Source organism: Lemur catta, chromosome X (genome assembly GCF_020740605.2).
Source record: "Lemur catta isolate mLemCat1 chromosome X, mLemCat1.pri, whole genome shotgun sequence".
Taxonomy (NCBI): domain Eukaryota; kingdom Metazoa; phylum Chordata; class Mammalia; order Primates; family Lemuridae; genus Lemur; species Lemur catta.
Window position 1 is genome coordinate 37,419,343 of NC_059155.1, and position 12,025 is coordinate 37,431,367.

The 12,025-nt window shown below is 40.2% G+C and overlaps 1 protein-coding gene across 1 annotated transcript; it reads left to right on the top strand.

Moving 5' to 3' along the window:
* Window positions 1-451: 451 nt before the first annotated feature.
* On the top strand, window positions 452-1,393 carry LOC123628211 (putative MAGE domain-containing protein MAGEA13P). The gene has a single exon (XM_045537849.1). The coding sequence runs from the start codon at window positions 485-487 to the stop codon at window positions 1,391-1,393; it is 909 nt and encodes a 302-aa protein (XP_045393805.1). The 5' UTR covers window positions 452-484.
* Window positions 1,394-12,025: the final 10,632 nt, after the last annotated feature.

Sequence of the window (12,025 nt, forward strand, 5' to 3'; positions counted from 1 at the left end):
GTCTGCCACTTGAGAGACCCTCTCAATTCCTTTTACAGGGGCTCCAGGAATTGGAGGTGAGGGCCTTGGTCTGGGCCAGATCTCCTCAGGTCACAGAGCAGAAGAGGCTCAGGCAGTGCCAGGAGTCAAGGTGAGGTACATACCCTAAATGTATACCAAGGGCCCTACCCCCCAGAACAGAGGGAACCCCACAGCATCCGGCCCCACCCACCCTACTGTCATCCCTAAAATTCTCGTGCTCTGCTGGCTGGCTGCACCCTGAGGAATTTTTTCACATCCTCATACAGGTTGCTAGGGGACAGGCTGACCAGGAGGACAGGAGAAGACCTGTGAGGCCCTAGAGAACTAAGGGAGGACCTGTTGAGACAGCCTTTATCAGAACTGACAAGGTTAAGTTTCTCACACTCTTCCTGTCTCTCTTAGGCCAGTTGGCTCCATCACCCATCTCTTGCCCACACTCCTGCTGGCTTCTCCAAAGCAGATCATGATGCCTCACAGCCAGAAGAGTCAGCCCTGCAAGAATGAACAAGGCCTTCAGGCCCAAAGAGAGGCCCAAGGCCTGGTGGGTGCACTAATTCCTGCAGCTGAGGAGGCCACAGCCTCCTCCTCCTCTATTGTGAAAGCCACTCAGTGGAGCCAACCTGAAGAGGGTTCCAGCAGCCAGGAAAAGAGTGATCCAAGCACCTCACAGTTCCTGCCACATCCTGAGTCCTTGTTCAGTAACATGCTAGAGAAGAAGGTGGCTGAGTTGGTGAAGTTTCTGAGTGTCAAGTATACAACAAAGGAGCCCGTAACAGAGGCAGAAATGCTGAAGAATGTCATCAAAGAATACAGAGATCACTTCCCTGGGATCTTCATGAAAGCCTGTGAATGCATGGAGGTGGTCTTTGGCATTGAGGTGAAGAAAGTGGATCCCATCAGCCGCTCTTATGTGCTCACCAAAATGCTAGACCTCACCTATGATGGAAGGCTGAGTGATGACGAGGGCATGCCCAAGACCGGCCTCCTGATTCTTATCCTGGGCGTTATCTTCATGGAGGGCAACCGTGCCCCTGAGGAGAAGATCTGGAAGGTGCTGAATACGATTGGGGTGTATCCTGAGAGGAAGGATTTCATCTATGGGGAGTGCAGGAAGCTCATCACCAAAGATCTGGTGCAGGAAAAATACCTGGAGTACCGGCAAGTGCCCAACAGTGATCCTCCAAGCTACGAATTCCTGTGGGGCCCAAGGGCTCATGCTGAAACCAGCAAGAAAAAAGTCCTGGAGTTTTTCTCCAAGGTCAGTGGGAGTGAAGCCACTGCCTTCACAGCCTTGTATAAGGAAGCTTTGAGAGATGAAGAAGAGAGAGCTCAGGCTAAAATTGCCACCAAGGCCAAGTCCAGCCCTGAGTAAAGTCTCGGGCAGATTCTTCATTCTGTTTGAAGCGGGTAGTCAAGTTTTTAAGTAGTGGAGGGCTGATTGCAGATTTTATTGTTATTTTTTTTTCTTTTTGGTATTTTTCAAATGTTTCTCTTAAAAAGTTTACTAGTTTCAGAATCTAGATTCTTGAATGACATTGGTCACACATTTATTGCTGTGTATCAGGTTTAAGAATAAGAATTTTGCTATTAAGTAAAACAAATTGAGGAAACTTCCATCTTATTTTGTGATCTGGAACAAGATAACATAGCGTTGGAGTGAAAATTTCCTTAGAAATGTGAAAGAGCCCAGCAAGCAAACCAATGAGATCAATAAATACAGGAAGAACATAAGAAATGGTTAATCCTAGGATTTCTGTATCTCTTTTAGTCTGTTGTTTTGTAAAATTAAAGATTTATACCTATTTTCTTGGCTTATTCTAGAATGTACAATAAATTAAATCTTATTAAATGAGATCTTCAGTTCACTGGCTCATTTATTCCCCAAACATTAATTGAACATCTGCTCTTTGGAAGGCACTGTGTTAGTGGGGATTCTAGGATAAGCAGGGAAGATGGTGAGATGTCCAGTAAGACCTAACAAGCAAGTTAAAAAAATGGAGCAAGGAAGTGGGACTCCAGATGCGAGTAAGTGTAAAATCCCTGAACCAAGGCAGTTTGGGGCTTTGGGAAGTTGCAGCTCCTTCTGCAGGAATTAATTTTAAATTAAGCTGGATGGTGGCAGGGCCCAGAGTCTCAGACAGAGTGCCTCACAGGTAAGATAAAAACCTACAATGGAAAACTGCTTTTAGCGGTTCCTTTTGGATGGTGGATAAAGCAGAAAGAAATTTCCACCTGGGCAGATATAGAAGGTATCCTGTGCCCTTGTCTTAAAAGTGCATGAACTAAATGCCTATACACATCATCTATAAGGATTTTCTGAAAAATAGGGCAATACTCCCTTGAAGTGGTGCCCAGAAGCCTCTAGGCTGGCACTGTTTTCCCTGGCCTAGGAGAGCCAGACCCCACCCCATTGAAAGGATGTTTAATTAGATGACCTTGATTGTTGTAATTTGGCCAACTCTGAGCGAGGGCTAGATTTTGGGTTGGAGTGAAATGAATGAAAATAGCGGTTTGTATGGTAGAGAAGGTGGGACGGACGAAAGGAGTTAGTCCCTGACTTAAATCCTAGGAGCTTTGAGTTGCATCCAGCTGAGGAAAACTCCCCCACATTCCAAATGAAATAATGTGTCTACTAATAGGGAAAATTTACTGAGTTTTACTTACAAAGTGGCACTTCTGGCCCATTTGGTGTGTCATGTCCTGGAGTGGTGCATATTCTCTGAGAGGTCCTTGATATCTCTCTCTCTCTCTCTCTCTCCCCTCTCTCTCCCTCTCTCTCTCTCACACACACACACACACACACACACACACAAAATATCTCAGAGAATGTAGTGTGTAGGGGAGAGTCTGGGGTCAAAATCATATTCAAAATTTTTGCCATTCAATAAACATCCAATGTATGCCAGGCACTGTGCCAGATGCTTTACTCACACTACATACATTCCAGCAGGCCTATAAAGCAGGGTTTATCAAACCCATTTTACAGATGAACGACCTGAGGCTCATAGCACTTGGCAAGTTGCTCAAGATCACATGGCTAGTGACAGAGCTGGGGACTTGACTCCGGGCCTGAAGTCATCTAGGCTCATACTGTCCCCACTTTTGCCAGCCTGAAGCAGGCATTCTGTTTCTTAGTTCATTTCTCAGTACTCCATAATGTCTTTCATGTAACAAAAACTTGGGGCCAAGATACTTAAAAAAGCAGGCACAAAGAAGGGAAGGTTACATGAGAATCAAACGTATCTGGGGATTGTCTGTGGACTTTATGAGCCTAGGGTCCTCCTGCCTGAGCCTCAGGGTTCTTGAAAACTGACTCTGCCCAGATGCTGGCATTTTTGTCCCATTCCAGCACTTTTCCGCATTACAGTGCCCTTCCTCTGGTGTTGCCCTGTGTGCCCTCCTGTCCCATTCTGTAACCCCCCTGCTGACCAGCTCCTCACTTACTCCTCCTCTGAATACTGTGCCCTTCTTCCACTGGAACAGCCCAGAATCACCTACCCTCACCCTAACATAGAGTATTCCTACTCTCTGCAGAAGTTCTCTGGCTGCCCATTCCACATTCTGGAACCCCTCTGATAGCCACAGCCCTTTCAACATAAAAGCACACTTTGGAGGATGTTTTGATGCCTGGTCATCCCCATCCCTCCCCCCAAGCCTCTTCAATGCACTCTCAAATTGTTTTTCAAATGGGCTGGTGAGAAGAGTCTGATTGGTTCTTGGGATATAGCCCTAAAGTTAGAGAAAGAGATTTTGAAATCACTCTGACATTTGCAGTAAGACTTTAATAAAGTGTATTATTTGAAACAGGCCACTTAACCTGCAGCCTCAAGGCCACATGTGGCCCTCCAGATCCCTGAGTGTGGCCCCTCAACTGAATCGAAACTTCACAGAACATAGGGATTTGTTCTGTAAAATTTAGATTCAGTCAAAAGGCCACACTCAAGGATCCAGAAGGCCACATGTGGCCCCAAGGCCACAGGTTCCGCACTGCTGAAAGCCAAAGCTTCCCTTATAACCAATAGATAAGGAAAGACCATATAAACTACTGTATATGCAAACATCTACAGGACGCTGAATTCCTAAAACCCTAGAATCCTCCTAGGAGGTAAACAGTAGTTCCTTGGTGTACATGCTAGCTCTGAGGAAAAAATAAAACAGTAATTAACCATCCTTCCACTTGCCCTTGTCGGGGTTTCTGCCCTCACAGGAAAATCCTGGTTTGCAGTTTACCTAATGGCACCTGTACAAGTATTGAGGAATGTTCAGTCATGTGGAGAGTAGCAGAGATTCATAACTTAAGATTTTGACTATGCATCCTAAGGAAGGAGAAATCTCAGCCTAGTAAGATTATAGAGGTTATTGCAAAGGGCAATGCAGAACTCCCTGCTAACATTACAAGATACTTTGAGAACTAGATGTGATTCTGTATATGAAAGCACTTGAAAAAGTTGATGAATTTCAAGGTAAATTTAGTCTTTTTAGAAACTCTTCCAAGAAATGAAAAGGGTTGTGTTGCCATAAGAAATTATAATTGCTGTTTTTGACTGAGCACCTACTATGTGACAGCTTATGGGAGAGATTGGAAGTGCTCATCCACACGTTGTCTTCCTCTTCTTCCTGGACTCTTGAATGCAATCGACACCTGGGTGTATAAGATCTGGCCTGCAGGTCCATAACCCAGGCCTCGGAGATCAAACCCTGACCGTGCCAGGGCAAAGGATACTGGTCCCAGTAAGTCCTTCTCAGGGGTGCCCAAGCTGATTCAATGTCCCTCCCCCTTGGGGTGTGTCCTACTCTGCTGGAGTCTTTAGGCAAGCAGCACCAGGGAGGGCCAGCAGGCAGGGAGCTCACAGTCTAAGCAATCCTCACTCTGCTGCAGGACTCCAGAGGAAAGGTCTGAGCCTTGTTCCCTGTGGAAGCCTCCATATAGTGGCTCAATTTGCTGTGAGTGGGGGAGGGGAAGGGGTGAAAAGGGTCTAGGTGGAGGAAAGTCCACTCCCTGGTCATCTCCAACCCTCTTTCCGGGAGGCAGTCTGCCCACAATGATAAGGTTCTGGAGTCATGGAGATCACCTGGGACCCACCAGACCCCTGTGACTCCTGTAGTATGGGCCTGAGTTGGGAAATGTCTGTGTGGGGACCAACAAGATGGAACCTGAGTGGTTGAGAGCCCCTGGGAAGGGCAAAGGTGCCCAGTGGGTAGAGAATCAATATGGCACGTACCATCCAACTCAGTTCTATGGGGCAGGAGGTGCCTGGGGTGGGGGCATGAGAGCCCGGTGCCCTGTCCTCAAGAAGCTCTCCCTTAACTGGTGGCAGCAGTCTCTGGGCTTGCTTCAGCAGAAGGTCTCTCCAGCAGCTCAGGAGTCCGAGATGTGATGTAGGGGGATGTTAGCGAATCCACTTACCTTTCTGTCTGGTCTCCGCGCCTCTCTGGGCTTATTCCCCACCCATGCCTTTCTCCTTCCAGTTCTGCTCTGCAACTTCTTCCCATGGAGTCTCCTGTAGGTTCTGGCACCTTTCCTTCAGACACTCATGTGATGTATGTTTGTCTGTTTTTTCTCTTTCATCTAAAATTCCTCCTTCTTACAGAGATGCTCTGGCTGGTGGTGTCTTTGGTCTGCCATCTTTAATCTGTCTTCCTCTTTATGTTTCTCATTCTTAGAATTCTTCTTGGATCTGCAGGTGTATAGTTTGCATCAAATTTGGGACATTTTCATTTATCATTTCTTCAAATATTTTTTCTATACCCCTTTGGGCCTCTTTTTCAGTCTCAAAATTCATGTATATTAGGCTATGTGAAGTTGCCCCATATGCTTACTGATATTGTTTATTTGTTTCAGTCTTTTTTTCCTCTTTCTGTTTCATTTTAGAAAATGTCTATTGCTATACCTTCAAGTAGACTAATCTTTTCTTCTGCCATGTCTAATCTGCCATTAATCCAAACTAGTGTATTTTTTAAAATATTGTAATTTTCTTCTCCTAGAGTTAATTTGGGACTTTTATCACATGTTCAATATGTGTTTAATATGTTTAACTTTTTGTCTTTTTCTTGAACATATGAAATACAGCTTTAATAACTATTTTAATATCCTTGCCTACTAACTCTATCATCTGTGTCAGTTTCAATCAACTGATTTTCCTACTCAATATCAATCTTAATTTTATGCTTCTCTGAATGCCTGGCAATTTTGATTATATGTCAGACTTTGTGAATTTTACCTTGTTCAGTGCTGGATATATTTTTTAATTCTATAAATAAATATCCTTGAGCTTTTTCCTGGGAAAAAGTTACTTGGAAACAGTATGATCCTTCAGGTCTTGCTTTTAAATTTTGTTAGGTAAGATCAGAGCAGTGTTTAGTCTATAGATAATATTGCTTCACTACTAAGGCAAGATACTTCAGAGTACTCAACCTAAGTCCCCATGAATTATGAGAATTTCCACTCTGACTGATGGGAATAGGACATATTTCCAACCCTGAGAGAGCTCCAGAGATTTCTCTGTGTGCAGCTCTCTCTTTTTGGATACTATATCCTGCAAATTCTAGCTAACTTGGCCTCTCTTGACTCCCAGCTCTATATTGCAAATTCAAGGAAAAATGTCAGTTCCCCCTCTGCACACTGTGGCCTCCATTATCTCCCCAAGCAGTGATTTGGGGAAATTTTAGGGCTCGCCTGTTTTTCTTTTCTTTTTTTGAATACAAACATTTTATTGATACATATCTGTGCATATTTTTGGGTTACATGTGATATTTTAATACATGTTACAATGTGTAATGATCAAATCAGGGTATTTAGGATATCCATCACCTCAAGCATTCATCATTCCTTTGTGTTGGGAACACTTCAAATCTTCTTTTCTAGCTATTAAATATTTTGAAGTATACAATATATTATTGTTAACTAGTCATCCTACCATGGTATTGAACTGTAGAATTTATTCCTTCTATCTAACTGTATGTTGGTACCCATGAACCTACCTCTCTTCATTCTCCTCACTCCAGCTTCCCTGGCTCTGGTAACTACTGTAATACTGTATACTTTCATGAGATCAACTTTTTTAGTTCCCACTTACGAGTGAGAACATGAGATATTTGTCTTTCTGTGCCTGGCTTATTTCACTTAACATAATGACCTCCAATTCCATTTATGTTGCTACAAATGACAGGATTTTATTTTTCCCACGGCTGAATAGTATTTCATTGCTTTTCGTTTCTGAGAAATCAGTTTGCATTGCCTGATGGCCAATGAAAATTGTTGTTTTATGTATTTCATCTGGATTTTTTTGGTATATCAGGTAGAAGTGAAAATTCAATTTCTGTTGCTACATTGTGGCCAGAAGCAGAAATCCTATATTCCAAATTTAAAAACTAAATTATCTAGGTATGAGAAATGTCCCAAAATTTCAATCTTATTTAAATTAAAATTAGGATTGAAAGACAGTGGGATCACCATCAAATCAGTATTTACTGATCAACACTTAAGTGTACATATAGTAACAACATTCATCGGGTGTTGGGCAGATGGGAGGGGGAGGAGGGGATGGGTATATATACACCTAATGGGTGCAGTGCTCACTGTCTGGGGGATGAACACACTTGAAGCTCTGACTTGGGTGGGGCAAGTGTAATATACGTAACCTAAACATTTGTACCCCCGTCATATGCTGCATTAAAAAAATTTAAAAAAGGAAAGACAGTGGGAGACATATTTATGTTCACATAGGCATATTATGTACAATTGGGAGAATATAGAGCAAAGTAGCAACAATGTTTTTCTCTGCCAGTTGAAATATAAGTGATTTCTTTATTTTCTTATTTATGGTTTTAAAATTGTCCCACATTTATGAAACACACATGAAAACACATATCTTTACAATTATAAAATAGTATAAATATTTTAAAATGTGATTTAGAAATACACATTCTCTAAATACACATTCTCTAAATTATTTATTTGCAATATTGATCAAAGTCTTGCTGAATTCTACTCAGCCTCTAGTGTGCCTATTTGTTTAACTTGAAAAAAAATTGCAATCCAATTAATAAGCTAAAGTTAGTCATCCAACTTCCCCTATATTTTCAAATACAATGCTGCACAGATAAGAATCTATTTTTTAAAGTCCTCCCTCCAGTAAAAGCATTAGCTTATATTTTAAAAGGGGGCATTATATCTAAATCATATTCTCCATGACATGATTACATCCAATGTTTATATGAATTACAGTATGCAGGCAGAATGGGGAGATGGAATATAATGATCACATTCATTATTATGAGTGTTGTTTGATATGTCTTTTGTCAAAGCTGATAACAATAAATTATGTTATTTTAAAAATACGTTCTTCAGTTGTTACTGCAATTAATTCTAAGTTGTACTGGAAAATGCACTTTTATTATTTTCCTATGAATGTTGCAACATTTTCATAAGAGCAATTAGCATTTTCTTTCACAAACTACTATTCAACACAGAGTTTCTTAACACATGATTATCTTTCACAAAGGAAATACCATGTAAAAAGTGCTATGATTCATGGTTTTATTAATGCTTCCCTACTGTATATATAATATTATGTGCTTTGTTGCTAGCTATGTGCCACATACTCATTTTCTGCATTCAACAATTCCACTGTTTTAATGTTTTCATTCACACACTGTCCTAATGAAGTCATTAATGGTTACTGATATGATTCCAAATTATTCTTGTGCTTTAAGATTTTCTCATCATTGTATTATTTGTTCCTTTTTCCTTTTCTTTTTAGAAGGACTACATATTCCGCACCTCAGTGAGGGCAGGTCAGGGAGTGAGTCTGGGCAGAGCTGGGTTGGGTGAGCCTGCCCTCAAGCTCCACAAATGCTGTTAGCAGGAGTCAAAGGTCTGTTCTTTGACTCTGGGCAAAGCTGCTGGGGAGGGCCTGGAATGGCCCCTCTCAGCAGGAAAGTCTGCCTGTGAGGGGTGGGGGTGATATAGCACCTCTTGTATTTTCCTGGATAGAATTGGAACCCATTCTACTAAGTGAAGTACCCCAAGAATGGAAAAATAAGCACCAGATGTACTCACCATCAAATTGGTTTCACTGATCATCACCTAAGAGCACATCTAGGAATAACATTGATCGGGTGTCGGGCAGATGTGGGTGGGGGAGGGGATGGGTGTATACATACATAATGAGTGCGATGCGCACTGTCTAGGGGATGGACAGGTTTGAAGCTCCGACTCAGGCGGGGGGGGGCAAGGGCAATAAACGTAACCTAAACTTTTGTACCCCCACAATATGCTGAAATAAGAATAAAAGAAAAAAAGAACGACATAGCCTCTTTCCCTCTGTGAGCATTTTCTCTTTATTTTTTGGACAATGGCCCTCTTTCTGAAAGTCATCGATCTCTGAGGTATACCAAAGGATTTTGATCTAAAGGTGTTTCTATAGATTTTCAATTGTAAAGTATGTACACATTATTTTTTATTTACAGTGGAATCATCTTATAATACTTCTATTTTTTTCATTTTTTAGATACAAGTTCTTGTTCTCCAGGAAAGGTATAAGTGAATTAGTAAGGGCTAATTATCTTTTCCAATAGTGTTTTTTTTCTTTACCAACACCATTTAATATTTAACCAGCATTTTCTCCTTTTTTGTTTTTTCTGGCATCACATTGTTTCTTTTTGTATGCATTCGCTGTAGATATATATAATTTGATGACCATTCCACACATTTCAACAATTATAAATTACTGCTACATTATAAGACATTTATTCATTCATATGATTATGTGTCCTGTCATTTTTACCCATTCTACAAACTCTTGTATCAATATCCTTTTCTGTATTGCATTTTCCTGTACTTTAAGCTGTGTTCAAAGCCATTTCTTTTCAATAGTATTTTTTAAAATTTCTTAAATACTTCAGCTCCTCTGATCTTTACAAAGAAACAGTTTGCATTCCACTGATAATATTTATTGTTTTTTCTAATTTTGATTACATTGATTTCTGTTCTTATCTATATTATTACTATCTTTCTGCTTGCCTTTGGTTTAATTTCCTTCTTTTATGGTTTCTTAAGGTGGAAGCCGATATTATTGAATTGAGTCTTTTCTTCCTGTCTAATACAGACATGTAATGACATAAATCTCCCAGTAAGCACTGATTTGGCTGAATCCCACAAATTCTGATATGCTGCAGTTAGATTTTCATTCAGTTAAAAATATTTTCTGATTTTCTTTAATAATTTTTGGAAGCATGGGTTAGTAAAAATGCACCATGTAATTTCCAAGTGTTTGTGGACTTTGCAGATATAACAAAAGTTAATATTAGGGCCTTAAATGCAACAATGAGAAATTGGTACTTAATGTATTGAACAACGGAAGGCATTGATGATTTGTGAGCAGTACACTGACATGATCAGAGCTATGTTTGAGACAAATCAATCTTCAAGTGTAGAGTAGATGAGTGGCATGATATAAGTAGGTAGGTAAGAGTCTGCTATTCATTCTAGCCGTCTATGCCATATCCTGCACTTACATGTATTAAATCTCTCTCTGTCTCTAATGGATTATTTATCTAAGTATTCAGGCCATTTTGAATTTAAATCCCAATTTGAATGTACTAGCAAATTCACCAGTTAGTGTCATCTGCAACCCTAATTAGCACACACTTTAACATGAATGACTGGCTTAACCATTATGATGGTCAAGTCTGTTAAATCACTCAAATTGGGCTAAAACTGTTGTTAGTGGAATAGACATTTGCATTTAATATATGTTTTTCAAACTATAAGTAACTGCTACTTAGCTACAAAAAACCTAAAATGTAATCATCATGAGACATAATTAGAATGAAATCACAATCTTATAAATTTGTACCTAGTTTATTCTGACTCATATACCTAAAATTCTGGTTGTATATATATTTAAAAGGTTTCATAATCTTTTAAATCAAAGTATTTATTTCAACAAATCTCTTGAGACTTGCAAATATTGTGAAAGTAGCATAATTTTCCCCTAACGTGTGTAACTTAAAAGGTAAGCAAGATTAAGTTGAGCTGGGCTCAACTCAGGAAGAATTTTGCAATTTTGAAGATTTTTGTTATTTTTCAATACAGCTAAATATCACAACATCCATATTATGTATGAAGAAAGTTGAGATATTTTCTTTTTTTTTTCTTTGAGACAGAGTTTCACTCTGTTGACCCAGTCTAGAGTGTTGTGGCGTCAGCCTAGCTCACAGTAACCTCAAACTCCTGGGCTCAAGCGATCCTTCTGCCTCAGCTTCCTGAGTAGCTGGGACTACAGGCATGTGCCACCATGCCCAGCTAATATATATATATATATATATATATATATATATATATATATATATATATATATATATATATATATATATTAGTTGTCCAGCTAATTTCTTTCTATTTTTAGTAGGGATGGGGTATCGCTCTTGCTGGTCTCAAACTCCTGACCTCGAGTTATCCTCCCACCTCGGCCTCCCAGACTGCTAGGATTACAAGCGTGAGCCACTGCACCCAACCCTGAGATATTTTCTTGATTTGGCATAGCATAAAGATAATTACTTGCCATGAATGCAAGAAGGGTCAGGCATTTGAAGTCACAGCCCTGCAGTCAAAACAGTCTGTTTGGGCTTTCACTTTCCCTTACTTAGCTCTTCACAGTCAGCATTAGAGAGACACCTATATCATGGATTGGATATACAATACCATCAAGCCAAAGTCACAGGAAACTTTCAAAGAACACTTGGGAACTTTGTCATTGGCACCCCTCTTAGTGTTTTTGGGTGTGGATCCCTTTTAGAATGTGATGAAAAGTGGGGAAAGAAAAACTTTTGCCAAGAAAATTCCCTTATGTGCATAAAACTCATAATTTTGTCTATAATTTCAGGGAGTTGATAGACTTTTTCTTGTATGCTTTGAATTGTATCCCCTCAAAAGACATATTGAAGTCCTGGCTTTCAGTACCTGTGAATGTAATCTTATTTGGAAATAGTCTTTGCAGAT

Coding starts and splice junctions, on each gene's coding strand:
- LOC123628211 (XM_045537849.1), top strand. CDS start 485: ATGATGCCTCACAGCCAGAAGAGTCAGCCCTGCAAGAATGAACAAGGC.